Raw genomic sequence first — 20,875 nt, 5'->3', positions numbered from 1 at the left:
GCTTTTTTTGGAGGTATTCTATTTCTTTACATGAATTCTCGAGCCAGGATTCTTTGGCCTGTTTAATTTTTCTTTTTATGAGTTTGTTAATTTCACGGTATTTGACAATATTTCTATTTTTGTATTTTCGTCGAACTTCCATCAACCACCATCAACCTTAATACTAACTACTTTTAAAATTTTTTTATTAAAACAATACCAAAAATTAAAAAAAAAGGAATATGAATTATCCATCCGGATTTGAATGCGGGACCTCTCGATCCGTAGTCGAATGCTCTTACCAGTGACCTACCACGGCTCTGTTTACATCACTTCTCGGACATAATTACAATCACGGTGACAAATAGATCAAGTGAAATATAAAAATAAAAATGTTTTAATAATACTTATTACTTATTCCTGAGCAAGACAAATCCAAAGGCACAAAAATTGTAATAAATATATTTACTAAAAACACTAATATATTCTTTTCGCACCTTAATAGGGCTTTTCATCGATTGTCATTTGTTTCGAGCTTATGTCATGTGTCACATAATATTAATATATCTACGGCATACGTCTTTGGTTTGTATCATTGGTATATACGCTGTGAGCTCGTACGTAGAGGGGATATTTACAAATTCCCGAGCGCCAGTAGTGACAAGTCTGTAAACCTTTACCGGAAATTTGACATAAATGTCAAAGTGATTAATTTAAAATTAAAATTAAAAACATTAATTATAAAAAATATTAATTGGTCAAAGCTGTGGTATATATTTTTACCTTAAATATACTTACGTTTTAAATGCTGAATTTAAGTTTTTCTAATGTTCCGTAATATGTAATTATAAATTAATCTGCGCCATCTACACGATAATTGTGAAAGTATCCGAAGTAAGAAATTCATATTTTATCAATAGAACGTCAAAATGATTAGCAAAATTTAAAAAAAAAAATCGATTACAATTTAATTACTTTTTTGCGTTGTAAATATTAAGCGATAAAAATTAAATAATAAATTTAAAAATTACCAGTGAAAGTTGAATTAGTAATCCGCCAGGAGCGACACCAGCGAAGCTCAGAGCGTATACCAATAACGTGTGACGTAGATATATTAATATTATGTGACACATCACAGAAGCTCGAAACAAATGACTGTGAATGAAAATCCCTATTGCGCTGATACATACACAAATTGAAAGATTTAGCAATTAACTCCATACTGTCGGTGTGCGCAGGCGCGTGGGATAATAAAAATTCACCCTTAATCCCGCTTAAAGCTTAGTATAACTTCAAAATCAGTTAAATCGGACGACAGGTTTAGGAAATTAGTGCGTTAATTTTTTAAAGTAATGTAGTTTTCATTTTAACTTTTTCACCTATAATCGTTTTTTTAGGACACCAACAGCCTCTCCCAGTCCTCCGACATGCCTTCAACAACAGAAGAAGACACATCTCAGCCCGTAATTCCCGAAGAGGAAGAACACCCAGAGGAAGATTCGGCAAAACCTGCAGCAGACGCAGAAACGCAGGCCGTGAATAAAGAGAACGAACAAAACGGCAGGGCGACCCAAGAAAACGGCGCAGAAGAGGAGTCCAGCAGCGCTCCAAGCACTCCCGTGGACGACCCCATTTTGGAAAAACAACTTTTGACAGATGGTGCCATATTACAAGAGGTGGCGGTCACGGGAGGCGAGTGATAACGATAACATGTTGAACATTGTTATAGGAATTTTTTGGTGATTTTTAAAAGATGAATGCGGGTTCTTTGTGTCTGTGAAGAAAAATGTATATTTATAAATATGGAATTTAGTAAGATTGAGTCAGAATTTTTCACAGTTTAACACACAATTTATAAACTATTATAGTAGAAGATCCGATATAAGGTTGACCTGCACCGATCTGTTTAATGGATAAAAATTATTCGATATGTAATTTTGTAATGAAGGGTACAGGCAATGAAGGTGCTATGTAAAATAATAAGTTTTGAGAAAAAATGTTTTAAAGGTTAGGACTCTCTGGTGTTTGTTTATTATGGGAAAATAAAGGTGACAAATTATTTGATAATCCACAAGGAAAAAAGTTTTCCTGTAGTTGGCTGTATACCATATATTACAAAAAACGACTAAAATCCTTTATAAAAGGTATATTTGTAAAAATCCCTAAAAAGGGCTACATCACAGAACTAGTTTTCGATCGGATGACCGATTATCATCAGTGCTTACCTAAAATGCGTATATTCAGCCCTATTCTTTAACTTTTAACAAATGGAATAGAAATGACCAAGTCGAATCGTAATTACCCGAAATCGGAATGTTTGATATCTATCGCGTCATTTTCGTGTTTGGATTGGCATTCTGTAACTCACATCGTAAGCAGGTTAAATCGAAATCGGCAATTTCTATTTCACGCGGTCAAGAGGGGGTGGCAACCCCGCATTGTCGAGCGAAATTAGTGTTCTGTGACCTGTTTGTTGCTGGTTCTAAATTTGAAATACGACATCGTTGCCATATCTTCAATTTTTCATACTATCACATTACATACAGTTACATTTTTAAAAATAGTTTTGAAATATCAAAAAAGAAACGTTTTGAAAAGTAAACAATAAAATATTAGTGTAAATATTGGACACAAAAACCTCAAAAGATGATAAATGTTTTTAAATCAAAGTTAATTAAAATTGTTATAAAAAAGAAGATAAAATATAAATGAGGATAAAATGTATGATGCAAGATATTACTAATGATTATACAATCTTAAGATTTGATTCCAGCTAAAATAACTTATAAACAACTTTTCCCAAAAACAGCGTCTTTGCTATAATTATTTTCTTTTCTATAAGCGTTGATTGATACAAATACAAGCAAGCTGGTATAATATATTTATCAACGCTATAAGTCTCTCTTTATATTTTAAACGTTCTTGTACATTATGCCATTGATTGAAATTGTATAAGAAATAAACAAAAAAAGTTTGGCAACACTGTGACTGGCAAACATTCAGTTAGAATCTGAATTTCGGATGCCAAATCAATTTTAAGGTTAGGTTTGATGCATACTCGTACATGTCTAAATTAAATATACAATTCCCTAAGTAAATACCACCACAGACTAAAAATTAAGCAGATACACAAGGTAAAAATACTATAAATAATGATAAATAAGTAGTAATACATTACTTTTAGTAGATATAAAATATAAACGTCAAAACAAAATACAATGCGCTTGCGTCAAGCACAATTTCGATTGTAGAGATTCCGAGGTAGTTATGGAATACCGATTTTTACTATTTCTATTCGACTTGGCCACTTCTATTCGATTTTCCTGACTTCTATCATCGAAATGAGTTACAGAATAGGCATGAATATCTTATTAGGTTATACGTATTTTAGGTAAGCACTGATGATGATCGGTCATCCGATCGAAAACTAGTTCTGTGATGTAGCCCTTTTTGGGGATTTTTACAAATATACCCTTTATAAAGGATTTTAATCGTTTTTTTTTTAATTTAATAATGTATTGGAGAGAAAATACAAATGCTCAAGATGTAAAGAAATATTTTGTACGAAATTGCAATTTTTACAGGACAACAAGGTGTTTTGTTAAACAACTTAACATTATACACAACTTACTAAACTTGATATTGTGATTTTAAAAGTAAACTTAAAATCTATATGAATCAAATGAAAAGCGTTTTCTTATGTAAAAGAGGACGTGATAAATATTTTTAAGATGTTGAGTGTTTTATTGATCCTAGAACCAACAAAAAAAAAGAATTTTTAGAGACACTTCGTGTACAGAGCTGTGGACAAAGTAAAAAATCGTGCGACTGATCGTCAATGTTGTGGGAGGACAAGGTACTTAAAGAAGAAGAAGAATTCGTGTACAGATGAGGTACCGGAAGGAACCATATGGAAGAAGAACATATTGTTCTTGTTGTCTGGATGTTCGTTGTTTGATCAGCAGAGTGATAATCAGACCACACAGATGTATATGTTCTGTTCATCAACTGAGCTAAGTAGGTTAAAACTCTGGATGGTTTTGTGCCGAGCATCTTCTGGTACATGCTCAAAACACAGTCTTTGTATGGCTTCCCAAATTTATTAACTTATTTACATCACTCAATTTTCCACATTTCTTTCTCTTTTTACTATTTCTAGTTGAAGGCCTCCAATACCGCTAAGTCGGTGGTCACTTCAATTCACCCCGTAATTTAAAATTTTCGTTTTTATTTGTAGTTTTAAATTGTTTATAATTCGAAAACGATCAACTTAAGAGAGAAATTACAAAACAACTTTTTTGTTTCTGTTTGAAACCTGCAGGAAATATGAAAACTAACTTGAAAAAAGATTGATTTTAAATAATATGGTTCCACAAGCTATGCGCAAATCGCTTACCTTAAAATTGGTATTCTTTAGGATTTGGTAAACTATGCAGACCCAAGGGTGACTACTCAATTCATCACTGCTCCTTTTAATGGACTCCGACGAAAAGTTCGGAATTTGGGAGTTCTTTCACCGTTGAAGTCTTGAAGCGAAGTCGTATCTTCCGTCCTTAAGGTACTCAACGGAGTATGTGCGTTTGTTTATGATACGCAAAGCGATTTTTGTGCTTGTGGATGAGTAAAAAATTGATATTGAGCATTTATTTAAATGTTTATTTAAATTAGAAGACACAAGGTTATTCTGCATCATTTTTAAAGAGGGCAGAGAAAAGCCACTAAATATAATGTCTAAAACTTATTCTACCGAAATAAATTTAATATTAAAATGATATTCAATATAAAATAAAGAAATAAGGATTCCCTAACAGTTTCAAATGATCCAAAAAATCTAAAATGTTATCTGCCCGTGCCGAAAATTTTTTTATTTATAAAAAAACGTAATTTTTTTATTATTAATTAATTATAGTCAGAAAAAAATTAGATCGGGCACGCCTTTTTTTATAATTGGTAACATACTAAATTACATAATAATTTTCATAAATTAAACAGTTCGGTGAAGGTCGTTCTTATATCGGATCTTAAACTATTAAGTATATACATAATGTATGATTAAGTATGTTTTTTCTAATCGATAGTTTTTACCGTTTCTGCTTGTAGCCACAGTTGCAACATAATTTAACCAACCTTTTAACGTTGTTGTAGTTTTATAACGTATATAACAGTCGGTCTTCCATGATCTTGGTCTGTGTGGTTCTTGTGGTAAGAACTTGCAATCTTAAATCTCCTTTTTAAAGTTTTTCTTAACTAATCCTCATACATTTTTCAAGTTTTTACGTGTAATTTATGAAAATCTATCTGCACTTCTACAAGAAATCAACCCAACACCTTAAAAATGGGTATTTTTTGATGTCTCGAATTTACTAAACCTGTTGTCCAATTTGAGTGATTTTTTTAATATGTTATAGCCTTATTGTTATAGACAGGTAAGTTGTCATTGTATACCGAGTGTACCAATTAAACTGGGTTTCTTTCTCAAAATTCGCAACACCCTGTGGAATATTCTAGAATTTATAAAATACTGAAATTAAAACCCATGTTTTTCATCAATATGTATTGATGAAAAACGTGGCTAGTTGTATCTAACTTTTTTATTATCCAACATAAGCGAATGAATCAAAAAAACAGAATGTTAAGAAAACATGAGGCTATAGTTGGGTTTTAATTTCAGGATTTTATGCAGGATGTCCAGGAAAATAGTGCGTTCCTTCAAGGTACGGGCTAAGTGCACCATTTAGAGCAAAAAAGTCTCATAAAATTTTTTTGTAAAGTCACCGTTTTCAAAAAAATAATTTATTAATTTTAATGCATTTGATTAATGTCCACAGAAATGAAAATACAGCCGGCAACGCTGCGTTCCTTCTTCTGTGTAAAAATAATTTTACTGGAACTCAACTATCATGAATCATCGACCATTAGACATAATATTATGTATTGATAAAATACTGATAACAGTGATAGAAAAACAGCATAATATTTGTGTTTATTAAATATCTAATAAATAAAGCTTGTATAGTGTTTTAACTTACATGAAAATTTTTTATTACAATCAGAATCAAGCTACATCTTCAAGAAGTATCTATCGGTAGAACATGTTACAAAAAATTTGAGTATTACATTTCTCCATTCAATCTTCTGGGAAGTTCGAGTGGTTCAATCAGATGATTACTAATAATCCCAGCCCATACATTAATACTTTTGGAATTATAAAAGTAAAACACACACACACACACACACACACACACACACCATTTCTCGTAAAACAAGCTTTATCTGCACACAACACTTTACACATTTTGTTTTGAAACCATCTACAAAATCCTTAAACTTCGAGGTAAATCGCCTTGGTGTACCTAAATATTGCACTAATTATACACTATAGGTACGCAATTAACATGATACTTGCGATCGAAATCATGACAATACCACAAAAATACTATGTATTCTCGGGTTACAGGTAATTATGATACGACTGTTTGTGTTTACAATTTTAAATAATCTTCGCTATGTCAAAATAAATAAACCTGCCGGGTTGCCAAATGTAAATTTTAGTAAAAGACATTATTTTATTTTTTTGAGGCAACAGATGACTTTAGAAAAAAAAATTTATAAGAAAGTTTTCTTTTAAATGGTGCCTTCTACCCACACCTTTAAGGAACGCACTATTTTCCGGGACACCCTGTATATGTTAAGCTAGAATATTCCACAGGTTGTAGCGAACACAGTTTGATTGTTACACCCGGTATACAATGACAATTTACCTGTTTAATAACAATATCATTACAGCGATATTGTTAAAGAATAAGACTATAACATATATTCATACGTTTAGGGAACTCGAGACATCAAAAATGACCAATTTTTAAGGGGGTTCGTTAATTTTTTGGAGAAGTGCATTATGTGATACTTGCATTATTACTTTACTTTTATATACTGATCTTGGATCTTTTATATCTTGCATTAATGCTGTTGAATGTCTTATTCATACAATTTGTTTTTTTTATATATATGTATACAGATGAAAGCGAACAATCTTCTGACTCAGTTTTACCTTTACGATAAACATATTGGATTGTTTCTAATAATTTAGGGAGTTATTTAATAAACGATTAGAATGGAAAAGAGGATTAAAGAGATAAATTATGGTTAAATGAATATATAATGGGGACGGAGAATTAGCAGATTTACATATTTTAACATTTTGAAACCCTACACCATTGTATGGTAGAAGGGATATGATTATAAATAAATAAATAAAAACATTTTGAAAGTCAAGGAGATTTGACTTTGACAATACTAATAATGAGTTTTATAATTTTTCAACATTTATTGTATGTATATGCCTACAGTGTATCTGAAGTTAGAATCTTGAGACATAATTATACCACTATTGCGTTGGGCTATTTTTGAGCTGGTTTTAAATAATTTTGATGCACTGCGTTCAAAAATATCTCATTTTTTACCTTTCTATATCGACTTCTGCTCGAAATAATTCTTCTGCTGTGGAACCACAGCATCGACTAATACTACGCAGCCATAAACGTTCCTTTCGACCTATCCATCTCTTTCCCTCCACTTTTCTCTGTAATATAAGGCGAAGTAGATCTTCTAATTATACAGACGAAGTATTCTATTTTTCTCCTCTTTGTGTTGTTTATGTGCAGACGTTCTGAATTCATCATTTTAAGGACATTTTCATTGGAAGTGGGCGAATCCCACGATATTTTTTGTATCCGTAGATAGCACCACAATTCGAATGCTTCTAATTTGTTTAACATTGTGGTTTTTACTAGTAATGTCGTACAACCAGATAACAGGATAGACTACACATAACATTTCAGGATCATATTGCGTTTACGGGATTCTGATGATTTCACGTAGGTTTCAAAAATACCAACAGAAAACAAATATTTATACAGGGTGTCCCCGAAAATAGTGAGTTCCTTTAAGGTATGGATATAATACACAATTTAGAACAAAAAAGTCCTATAAATTTTTTTTTAAGTTAACCGTTTCTAAGAAAAAATTACATTGTTCTCCATATAAGTGAATTTTTATTTTCATCAATTTAAATGACATGGCAACGTAGCGTAGAAGAACTTGTGGTTACTGTGGAAATTTAACCTAATCAAACCCCTTGTTTATTTACTATTTGAGGTGTGATTTTTGGGGTTGTTGACATCCGTAGGTACCTACCTGCAAAATAATTATTTCTTGCTTAATAATGTGGAATTTTCGCTATTATCTAAGAATCTGAAGCTAAACAAACCAAATTGTTGGTTTGTTTGATGTGAGGGGACGACCACGGACGAGGTGAAAAAATGTAAACACTATTCAGACCCCTGCAGAAGTGGATATCGGTTTGGTTGATATTTACATTATTTTACCTACCAGATACAACTGACCTACAAACCTACTATTTTTAATTGTAACTGTCTATCTTTAGATTTTTAAATTGCACGTTGTTGCCAAACTTCAGTCTGCATATCAAAATGTATTTTTCGTTTTTTGGCCAAACGGCTGAATTTAGAAAAAAATTTTAAAAGACTTTAAGGTGCCTTCTACCTATACCTTTAAGAAACGCACTATTTGCGGGGACACCCTGTAGTTGGTTACTACACAGAATTTACAGTAGCTGCCATTCAGTAGAATCCACTACCATTCATAATCGAAGGCGAAATTCAAAGCAAACGTGGTAGGTAGAAGAAGAATCTCGTGACTCAATAATCTGCACCAGATTGTTATTCCAAGCAGCAGAAGACCTCTAAAAAAACACGCGTTCTTGCAAGAATGCTTTATTAAACTTTATTCCAACTTGACCATAAAAATGTGTTTCATTCTTGGAAACCATTGATGTAGTTGAAAAAATTTGCAAAAAAGAAAATTGATAATGTTCCGTTTTAGCAGCAATGTCTCTATTGTATCATCTAGTCTAGTCCATGTAGTGACTGGCCTTTATATGATACAACAGAAAAAATTAATGCTAGTTTAAAATGTATTAATGGAGGTGGCTACATCGCTAGTCGCTAATCTCCACTAAAGGAGATAGCACCACAAAAAGAAGAATGTTTCATGTTTGGAAGGTTTATATATTGTAATCTCTTTCTCATAGGCACTTTTCAGTGCGTCACAGTTTTTCGATTTCTTTCTAAGGCATTAAGTTGGAAGTGTCAGAAAAAAACGTACTTCCGTGATTACAGTCATTTATTATATTGATTTTAGATTATAGATTATAGATTTATTTTAGCTGTAGATAGATGGCGCTATATTCGAGCAAAAAATGATTTACGAATTATATATGAGGGGTATAGAATCAAAACCCGCTTTCTCCAAAATTTTAGTTTGTCACAAATCGCTAAAAACTTATAAAAAACAAACCATTACAGTTATTACACGGATTTAAGTTTCATATTATAAAATTTAACCATAGAAGTCGATTACACATAATGAGTAAAATCCAACTATCGTCAATATAATTAAATAATTGGCATTTTTGTTTGGAGAAAGCGAGTTTTGAAGCAAACTTTTGGAAAAAGCAAGTTTTGAAACAAACTTGTTAGGAGAAAGCACGTTTTGAAACAATTTTCATTTTTGGAGGTGGAATTTTACGGTTTTTGCTTTTTGCCGATTTTAATAGAATAAAAGTAATTAGCTTGATAGTGGTAAAACCGATCTTATCGGTTCCAATGACGTTAGAGTTCTTAGAAGATCATGGCTATAATCTTGTAGTAATCTTTTTTCTTCTTAGGTTTTGCCCATTCATTTTGCATCGGTGTTTTTTTCCTTGCCTTTTTACCGGGTCATACAGGACTCCTTTGAACATCCATTAAGAATAGAAGAAAAATATTCCTGTAATACTACTTATTTTAAAAGAAAAAATCTATGCAAATGGTTAGTATTAAAAGTTGGTAGCTGACAAAAGTAGTAAACAAACACTGATGTTGCATCAGACAAATAGAGTGATTAAAATATGTGTGAGTCTCCTAGACTCACTTTACACATGCCTCCTATTGATCGGTTGGAGAAAGACGGGTTTCATTCAGAACTGTCACAGGAGAAAGACGGGTTTGATTCAAAAGCCGACTTTTAACATTGAATTTATATTGGATAAAGCTAATTTTAAGTCAAACTAGTTCTGGAATCGTATAGGGTTCAACAAACAGATTCAGAAAATATAAACAACTCAATTTCGGCCATGGATAGAGAAAGCGAGTTTTGATTCTATATCCTTCATATACGACTATAATTTGTACAATTTATAAGACTATACAAATAAAAGAAAATACCATTTTATAAATGCAATAATCACAATGGATTTGTTTTTATACCAAATTGCAAATAAAAGGGTTATACTGCAATACCCTTTCTGGGTTATACTGCAATATCTTTTGATGATGTCGTGTTAGTAGGAAATAGTGAAAGAGACTTAGAACAAAAACTGGAACAGTGGAGACAAGCTCTGGAAGAAAAAGGTTTAAAACTTAGTAGGACAAAGACGGAGTATTTGCAATGTTCATTTAAAGATGGAATTACTGCAAATAAAATGGTATCTTTGGATGGTGAACTGATTGTAAAAAGCAATAGTTTTAAGTATCTGGGATCGGTATTACAGAGTAATGGAGAAATAGATGGAGATGCATGCAGTAGAATTAGGGCTGGATGGATGACGTGGAAAGAAGCTAGTTGTGTGTTGTGTGACAGAAAAATTCCAATGAAGCTGAAGGGAAAATTCTATAAAACAGACATAAAACCGGCTATGATGTACGGAACTGAATGTTGGGCAGTGAAAAAGAAAGAGGAACAACGAATGCATATGGCGGAAATGAGAATGCTTAGATGGATGAGTGGAGTGACAAAGAAGGATAAAATTAGAAATGAGTATATTAGGGGAATTCTAGGTGTGGCACCAATTGATGCCAAAATGAGAGAGCATAGGTTAAGATGGTTTGGTCATGTTCAACGTCGAGACGGTAATCACCCAATACGAAGAATTGCTGAAGTGCAGATTCCTGGAAGGAGTAGGAGAGGAAGACCAAAGAAGACCTGGGGGAGACGATAAGGCAGGACATGTTGGTAAAGGGGATTAACATTGATATGGCCCAAGATAGAATTGTGTGGAGAAATGCAATTATCGAAGCCGACCCCGTATAGGGATAAGGCAAAGAGAATGATCATGATGAGGTCTAGCCATCTTTGTCCGTCATATGAGCGGTATCGCTTAGTAAAAAGAGATATATAGAACACCGATCGACTGCCGCGCGTTACGCTTTTTTGCTCAGTATGCCTTGTCTACGGTTAACATGTCTCTGATTATCACGGACTTACCTTTTTTTCTCTCACTTGTGACGCACTGAAAAATGTCGGTGAAAAGAACCATATTAGGCAAATATTCAATATTATCATTTCTTTTAATTTGTGGACTTCTAGGAGATTTATCAGATTTAATAGCGTCCCTGTCTAATAGATGTACGCTTTGTTTTAATAGAGAATTTGGACTAGAATTAATATAGGTTTAAATAGGACTAAAAATATCTTTATGGTTTGGCTTTTGCCCTTTTTTGCTAAAAAGTAGCAAAAAAGTTCTAAAGCCAAAACCTCAAAGATGTTAGTCCTGTTGAAACCTATATTAATTCTAGTCCACTAATCCTCTATTAAGGGGATGGGTACGAACTTTCGGCTGCAATGCTATTTAAGTGGGATTAATTTTTTTCGAATCCTGAGAAAACTAATAAGTATTTTTGAAAAATTTAAACGCAGAATGAAAGATTACGTTATTACAGAGGGTCGAAAGTCCCTGAAAACTTGCATAATGTTTATTTTAATAAGTTGCAGGGGTGAAAAACTAAGAGAAAATTTAGTGTGATTTTTATTTTCAAATATCTCGTCCAAAAGAAACTTTTTATTCATTCTAAGGGACTTTCGGTCTTCGGAAATAAAGTAATCTTTCATTCTGCGTTTAAATTTTTCAAAAATACTTATTAGTTTTCTCAGGATTCGAAAAAAATGATAACATATAAAATACATTAAAAATTTTGACAGGCGTCAAAATTTTGCATTTTGTTGCTTTCGCCTTAAAACAAAGCGGACATCTATTAGACAGGGACGTTATTAAAGCTGATAAATCTCCTAGAACTCCAGAAATTAAAAGAAATGATAATATTGAATCTTTGCCTAATACAATTTATAAACCCATTCTTATATAAACATGAAACATTCTTCTTTTTGTGGTGTTCTCTTAGTGGAGATTAGCGACTACACTGGCAAATCTGTCTCTGTTCAATGCGGCTCTAAACAAAGATGTTGAATCAATGTTGATATTTCTAAGACAGGAAATCTGGCGCCTACCGGGAGCCCTTTTTCCTCAATCTTACACTCGAAGATCAGTTGCGCGTGGCGGTACTTTTCGTTTCTCATTATGTATCCCAGGTTGCTAACTTTGATGATCTTTAGCAGCTATTCCTCGTTCCGTGCGTGTTCGAGAACGATTAACTTAAATTAAAATAAGTGTAAAAACAACAACTTGTCAATAATATATTTATTTGTGTCGGTAAAATAGCTTGAATATTGCTCGAAAGAGGGTTTGTTATTCTTTGCGAGTGTGGTGGTGTGTCGGCGCCGGGTGGTTGCTGTGAATATACTGAAAAAAACACATGTCTGTGGTTTTACGTTGAAGACTAATTTATCGACATAAAGAGGCTGGTCCTTTATCTGATGTTTTAAAAGCTGAAAACATTTCTGTCAAGAAGCGTCCTCGAATGCATTAAAAAGTGATTCATTGACATATGGTCTGATAAGGTTTACTATTTAATGGGGAATTTTTAAACTGAGACTGAACAGACCATTACCATCTGGTTTCGTATAGAAAGAATTGTGAAATTTAAGTGACCCATATTATTTTCGTTTAGAAAAGAAAGTTAATATTTAAAATTAGCAATTAAAAAAAAAAAAAATAAATGAAGCGTGTCGATATACTCTCTTTTTCTTCAATCCTGACCTCCGGAGGGAGTATAGTGGTCGACGTCATGTCGTGTATTGTCCGTCTCCAAAGATCTCTATCTCTGTTCATTTCTTTTAACTCATGCATAGGTCTTTTGCATATTCCTGTAATTTGATCGATCCATCTTGTTGGGGATCTTCCTCGTGATCTTCGGCCTTTACCCTTCCTTGTATAATGAGTCTTTCCATGTTTTCTGTGTTTGCTCTCATAACATGTCAAAGTATTTTAATTGTTGGAGATAGACTTTACTTGAGAGTCGTTGGCTAAATTTTAGCTCTCTTAAAATTGAATTATTTGTCCTATCGTCGGTCCAAGGAATTCGTAGCATTCGTCCCCAACAGAACATTTCAGTAGTGTCTATCTTTTTCTTTCCGATTTTCTCAGGGTCCAAGATTCACATCCGTATTGGTAATATTAAGCAGTTGATTAAACTCATCTTTAACGCCCTTTAAATTTGACAGTCCTTCCATATTGTGGTCATTTTTGCCGTGGCAACTTTTGCTAGATCACATCTACGTTTTATTTGTTCCTGTAGTGACCCTGTATTTGTGATTAATGATCCCAGATATAAGTATATTTAATATTTTATTTCAATTATTCTAATTGTTTAAAAGGTAGTAAACTTTGCATCTGGGGCTTTTCGTTGTTTTCCTCGTAATACGAGAGATGTCGCTGAATTGCGTCTCAGAGGTGGGTTCATTGCATTGTGATGGTTTGCCTTAAATTGGCAGAATTGTTTGTATTTCCTTCAGAGTTGAGACTTCTGAGCTTCACCGATGAGGCATAAGGATGCTGAAATAGCTATATGGAGATGGTGGTCCAACTCTGAATCAAATATAAACAAAACCTTCCTTGATCTTTTTTATCTTTTTCATTTTTACTCAGTTTGAGTATTTAGAAACTGTCTTTCGGTCCTTTTCCTTGACGAAGGGAAGGTAAATGCGTGGCCTAAGCGTCCTCTATTTGCTTTCTCCTACTTTCGTCGTCTCTTGTGATTATATATTGTAAAATCCGGAGATATGGGATGCAGCCAGAAAGCAGTTTATTAACGAAAAGTCTTGGATTTAAAATATTGTTTATTGTATTTTTATTTCAATTATTCTAATTGTTTAAAAGGTAGTAAACTTTGCATCTGGGGCTTTTCGTTGTTTTCCTCGTAATACGAGAGATGTCGCTGAATTGCGTCTCAGAGGTGGGTTCATTGCATTGTGATGGTTTGCCTTAAATTGGCAGAATTGTTTGTGTTTCCTTCAGAGTTGAGACTTCTGAGCTTCACCGATGAGGCATAAGGATGCTGAAATAGCTATATGGAGATGGTGGTCCGACTCTGAATCAAATATAAACAAAACCTGCCTTGATCTTTTTTATATATTTAATAACTGGAACAGTGGAGACAAGCTCTGGAGGAAAAAGGTTTAAAACTTAGTAGGACAAAGACAGAGTATTTGAAATGTTCATTTAAAGATGGAGTTACTACAAATAAAATGGTATCTTTGGATTTGAAAAGCAATAGTTTTAAGTACCTAGGATTGGTATTACAGAGCATTGGAGAAATAGATGGAGATGCATGCAGTAGAATTAGGGCTGGATGGATGAAGTGGAAAGAAGCGAGTGGTGTGTTGTGTGACAGAAAAAATTGAAAGAAGCTGAAGGGAAAATTTTATAAAACAGCCATAAGTATCTATGATATACGGAACTGAATGTTGGGCAGTGAAAAAGAAAGAGGAACAACGAATGCATGTGGCGTAAATGAGAATGCTTAGATGGATGAGTGGAGTGACAAAGAAGGATAAAATAAGAAATGAGTATATTAGGGGAAGTCTAGGTGTGGCACCAATTGATGCCAAAATGAGAGAGCATAGGTTAAGATGGTTTGGTCATATTCAACGTCGAGACCTTAATCACCCAATACTGAGAATAGCTGAAGTGCAGATTCCTGGAAGGAGTAGGAGAGGAAGACCAAAGAAGACCTGGGGGGAGATGATAAGGCAGGACATGTTGGTAAAGGGGATTAACATTGTTATGACCCAAGATAGGATTGTGTGGAGAAGTGCAATTAGGGAAGCCGACCCCGCATGGGGATAAGGCAAAGAGAGAATGAATATAAGTATATTTAATTAATCCTCCCTGATATTAATATCCTCATTTTTTCACAATACTCAGTAACCCTATTTAACAGTATAGCCCGATCAAAGAACAATCTGACAAAAAAAATAAAGAAAGAATGAAAATTTGAAATCGTTATCAAATATTTCTTGCACTTTGTTGTAAATTTTGTTTTCTGAATAGTTTGACTACTATTTTGTATGATTTTCTATACTCGTTTTAACCTAACCTAACTTTTTATTATATATTGAAAATAATTATCAAAAAATACTCTTAATATTATCTTTTTGCAAACAATAGGAAACGATATTAGCATTGTTTAAAAAAAGAATAGTTGGTCAAAGCAATGAATAAATTTGTTTGATTCTAATTTAGACAGTCACCAGATGTTACCACCATTTCTGTCAGGGTTGCAATGTCACGCGTAACTGCGATAAATCCAAAATGCATAGACACTAAGTTGGATACGATCCTATTCAAAACACACCAACTTGCATACATATTAAGAAAAATAAATATATGGAAGAATATATTTAGAAATTGAATTAATGATGACATCATAATAATTATACATATAATAGCATGCCATCGTTAATTCAATTTGTAAATACACTGCGCGTTATTAAAAAGAGGCCACCTAAAATGTTTGCCATTTTTTAATTTTTACAAATCCTACTAGAAATTGATTGTCATTAGATTTTTGTGTAATGTTTGAGAATTCATATGTTCTAAAGCAGTATGCAATCATTTCTTAAATAAAAAATGTCAAAAAAAACTTCTTCCAAAATGATGATTTTATGGAAAAATTAAAAAAATAACATTGTACATTTTTTCTGTTTTCTTTATATAAATTACAATTAAGTCGTGATTATTAATACTCTGTACTACTACCTCTATTGTAAATTACATTCCTCATTCGATTTGGCATTGAATTAATCAAATTCAGGATGTTGTCTTGGGGAAAAGCTTCCCATTCTTCCATGAGCGACAACCGAAGCTGCTCACGATTTATTGGAGCAGGTATTCTGTTTCTTCTGTTTCGTAAGGAGAATGCCGGAGAATAGAATACCAAGACAAATCCTCGAATGGCAACCAAGAGGAAGGCGCAGACCAGGAAGGCCTAGAAGAAGTTGGAGAGAAGGAGTTGATAGAGAAATCAGGGACAGAGAACTCGAGGACGATCTATGGAATGACAGAACGAGATGGAGATTGGAAATCGAAAGACGTCGAAGAACGTTGTAAACCGATATTATATATTTTCTTACTCTTCGTTCGAGTTGGCCCCAAACATGTTCAATCGGGTTCAAATCTGGACTTTGAGCCGCCCAATTAATTTTTGGCATACATCTAGGCTAAATTAAAGAAGACACTTTCGATGTTTAAAGATTAAAATTTTTTTATATTAGAATGGTGTCTTCATCTTAGCTTATGAAGTTTAAAGCAAAGATGAAGCCACCATTTTGTTTATCACGCACTAAACAAAACATTTTTCCAATCTTCTATGGTCCAATGCTCGTGGTCTATAGCAAACTGAAATCGGCGTTGTCATGTGTTGCTGTTCACAAAGGTCCTGTTGCTGGATAGCGGGCCCTTAGACCAAATTCCCTCAACCTTCTCACGGTAGAAGTGCAATGTCCATCCGTGAGCATTTTGAAAACTGTTTTGGATTGCTCTAGCCGTGAAGAACCCATTTTGCAAAGAAGTGCGTTGTATAGAACGGTCTTCTCTGGCCGTCGTGATTCTTCTCGGGCCTGATCCTGGTCTACGTTCGTGAGATCCAGTCTCTACGAATCGTTGGTAAGTTTGTTGGACCATACTACTGACTCCAAGCTGTCTGGCCACTTCTCTTTTACTCATTCCATTACCAATCAAAGTAACAATTTGAACATATCTTGCAAATATCCCAGTCATAGTTTTAAATTTAAAAATTGCACAAGTTCACTGTATGTTTTACTAATAGCAGGTACTGTACGGGACAATTAATAAAATCAAAAACGAGCAATAAACACTAATTACAACATCTGCTAAATGAATTTTATTCCTTCTGATAGCCAATATTCAGAGAAAGTGGAATTTCTCCATAAGCGCAATACAATAATATTATACACAAACTCAAATTAAATTGGTTGGTAAATATTTCAAAAACGAAACAAAGGAGATATAGGTGCATAATAACAAATAAAAGGTAAAAACTTACAATCAAAGCATCAACGACGAAACCAACACTATTTCGCGTGTGTACACATTCGAGTTCTGAAGGCGTCTCATTCCTTACATCCTAGGGGAAGAATTTTTGGATCTCGAGTGGCAAGCGTCCGATCCTCTTCTTTCACGACACATGTGAATTTCGATAACATGCTAGCAAGGAACAATACAGGCGTCGTCAAGGGTAAAAAAGGGATGATTTCGAACTATTCAAACAAGCAAATCAAATGGGAATTCCAACATTCACTCTTTGAACAACTGTACACTAGTGAAAGATTTTTGAAAAACAGAAAAGCCATATTCCAAGAAAAATAGGGTACAAACAACACGTGCACTATCCGAAGTCATAAAACTGATATCAATTCTGCAAACTTATTACTCTTAATTAACATGCCACACCGTTTGTCGGTGCCTAAAAGACGCTAAAAGTATTTCTGCATTGTGGCAGTTTAGTTACAATAGAATAAATTGTATAAAGTTATTGAAAATTTTTTATAAAATTCTAGGTGGCCTCTTTTTCATGACGCTCAGTGTATATTCTTCCATATCTATTTTTCTACAGTGCGGTGGAATAAGTGTTGCCCCACGCCCCTTTTAACTTGTTTATTTTAAGAATATAAGCAAAACGCTCGGACAGGTCGATTTTTAAACTAACCATAGTATATTATAGCATCAACGTTTTGAACTTTACGCGATACCTTTTCAGGTGACAGGTATAACTTTGATTTTTTAAAATGGTAAGGTACATCATGTGACACCTCATTTAACAGCTTTTGAAATACTGATTTCAAGAATGTATAATACTTTAATCCTTTTTGAGATCGTACGCGCAAAAATTCGGTCGAACTCTTTTTAAACGCATTTATTTTTTTTCGAATTCTGAGGAAACTAATAATTATTTTTGAAAAATTTAAACGCAGAATGAAAGATTAGATTATTACCGAGGGCTGACAGTCCCTTAGAATAAACAAAAAGTTTCTTTTGAATAATATATTTGAAATTAAAAATCGCACTAAATTTTATCTTTTTTTCACCACTGTGACTTATTAAAATAAACATTATAGGAGTTCTCAGGGACTTTGGACCATCGAGAATACTGTAATATTTCATTCTGCGTTTAAATTTTTCAAAAATATTAATTAGTTTTTTAAGGATTTGAAAAAAATGATTGCATTTAGAAAGAATTCGACCGAAATTTTGCGCCTACGCTCTCAAACAGGATTAAAGTATTATACATTTTTGAAATCAGTATTTTAAGAGCTTTTAAATGAGGTGTCACATGATGTACTTTCCCTAAAAAAAAATCAAAGTTATGGTTGTCACCTGAAGTAGGATCGCGTAAAGTTCGAAACGTTGATGCTATAATATACTATGGTTAGTTTAAAAATCGACCTGTCCGAGCGTTTTGCTTATATTCTTAAAATAAACAAGTTAACGGGGAGGGGTGGGGGGGCAACACTTATTCCACCGCACTGTATGTATGCGAGTTAGTGTGTTATGAATAGTTACGAGTGACGTTGCGACTCTGACAGAAACGGTGGTGACATCTGGTGACTCTCTCAATTAGAATCAAACAAATTCATTCATTGCGTTGACGAACTATTCTTTTTTAAACAAGGATATTAGTGAAAAAGCATGGATAACACTTAATTGTTTAAGCTGCTAATTCTTCGTCGCGTCGCGGTTAAGCGTTGTCCGTTTCTAATATTATAACAGTTTATTATTTATGTATTTGTAAAAAGCAGTAGTTTTAATATTAATAATTATGTTGTAGATACGAAATAAAAAAAGTAAGCTGCCTTATTTAGGATGCTGAAAAATAGAAAATGAAGTGCTAATAATATTTTCCGCAATTATGTATTCTCAATAAAAAGTTATTTATATTTTGTAGTTTTTGTTACCACTCAAAAAACCTCCTTCTCCTTCACTTTTTCCTGATTCGGGCGAGACACTAGGTCTTAGTCCTTTGCAAGATTTCTGTCCTCATTTATTTATTTAGCGTATGGCTTACATCATAAGTATGTTGGTTTACAGGTTTACGCACCAACAACATATCATGATGAGGAAGAAGTGGATCTATCCTATGATGATATCAAAGCTGCTCTTAAAAACCATCAAAACACACACAAAAATGCTAGGTCTGGAAATTAACACAGAAAAAACAAAAATAATGACTCGGACGAGAAAAAATATAGTTCCACAAAACATTCATTATACATGAAGATGACATTGAAACGGTTGGAAAGTTTACATATCTGGGAGGAGAAATATATGCCGATGGATCAGAAGATGGAGAAATACGGAAGAGAATAACGCAGGCAAAAGGAGCTTATTTTGCCCTCTCCCATATCGCACACCTAGTTCAATAGTGCCACAAGTGCAAAACACAATATTCTCGAGAAATGAGCAGAACGTTCTGTAGTAAACACGTTATGCCCTGTAAATAATTTATTTTGAGAATGACTGGCTTCAAAATTACAATTTAGGTAGCAAATTATACACTTATTGGCTGGATCTTATTACAATTTATTAAAAATAAAATGTAATTATCATTTTGAGAGTTGTGGCGATATTGCATTGTGAAGAAAGTCATTTATAAAACGATACCTAGGAGATACGGTGGCAATATAATGAAAAAATCAATTGATTTTTGCAGTTGTGGCCGTATTGAACGTATTGAATTACATCGGTTGTATTGTGGCAGTGTATATTATCGCCACATCTCCCAGTTATGGCCATATTGCATTTTCAAAACCTCCAAAAACCCTACAGTGAAATACCGAAGTAACTTACTTTATACTTATCCAAAACAATATTTTAGTTCAAGCTGTATTGCATTAGATGGGCCATTATATAGGCAATATTTTACAGCCTTAATCCAAAATTCGAATTTTTTGCAGTTGTGGCACAATTGAACTAGGTGTGCGATATATTTCGGTCTAAAAGTGTCCACCGAAATACAAAGATGAGAATATATATAAAACCTTAATTCGACCAATAACATGATATGGCAGTGAAGCCTGGGTCCTGAAAGAAACATCCAAAAACAAACTCGACACATTCGAAAGGAAAGTACTGAGGAGAATACTAGGACCTGTGAGGGAAAACGGAATCTTCGGAAGTCGATACAACAACGAGCTTTATCAACTTTATAAGGAAACATCCCTTTCAGACTTCATTAGAATACAAAGATTGTAATGGACCGGACATGTGATAAGAATGGGAGAGGATAGGCTACCAAAAAGAGCACTGAATGGTAGAATGCAGGGAAAGAGACCGGTTGGAACGCCAAGAAAGCGCTGGGAAGACACAGTAAACAGCGACGCACAAGCCCTTTTAGGAGTCCATGTATGGAGAAGAGCAGCCACAGACAAACAAGGGTGGAGGCAAAAAATAAACGAGGCCAAGGCTCAATTTGGGCTGTAGTGCCGTAGAAGTAGAAGAAGCTCTTAAAAACCATCAAAAGCATTTTACTTTTATATGTGGTGATTTTAACGCCAAAATATTAATGAAATCCAACCCTACAGAAACACCACTGGGAAACTTTGGCTTGGATGGTAGAAATGAACATGACGAAATATTGTTAAG

The 20,875-nt window shown here is 33.7% G+C and overlaps 1 protein-coding gene across 2 annotated transcripts in view; it reads left to right on the top strand.

Moving 5' to 3' along the window:
* The window catches only part of LOC114327576 (5'-AMP-activated protein kinase subunit gamma-2), a 537,287-nt gene extending 518,117 nt beyond the window's left edge, over window positions 1-19,170 (top strand). For both annotated transcript variants that reach the window (XM_050657995.1, XM_050657994.1), the window contains one exon: window positions 1,377-19,170. In XM_050657995.1, the coding sequence (XP_050513952.1) occupies window positions 1,377-1,679 (303 nt within the window). In that variant the 3' untranslated portion in view covers window positions 1,680-19,170. The remainder of the gene's footprint in view (window positions 1-1,376) is intronic.
* Window positions 19,171-20,875: the final 1,705 nt, after the last annotated feature.

Source organism: Diabrotica virgifera, chromosome 8, assembly GCF_917563875.1.
Source record: "Diabrotica virgifera virgifera chromosome 8, PGI_DIABVI_V3a".
NCBI lineage: Eukaryota > Metazoa > Arthropoda > Insecta > Coleoptera > Chrysomelidae > Diabrotica > Diabrotica virgifera.
Note: the sequence above shows the minus strand (reverse complement) of the source record. Positions and strands in the feature narration are given on the sequence as shown.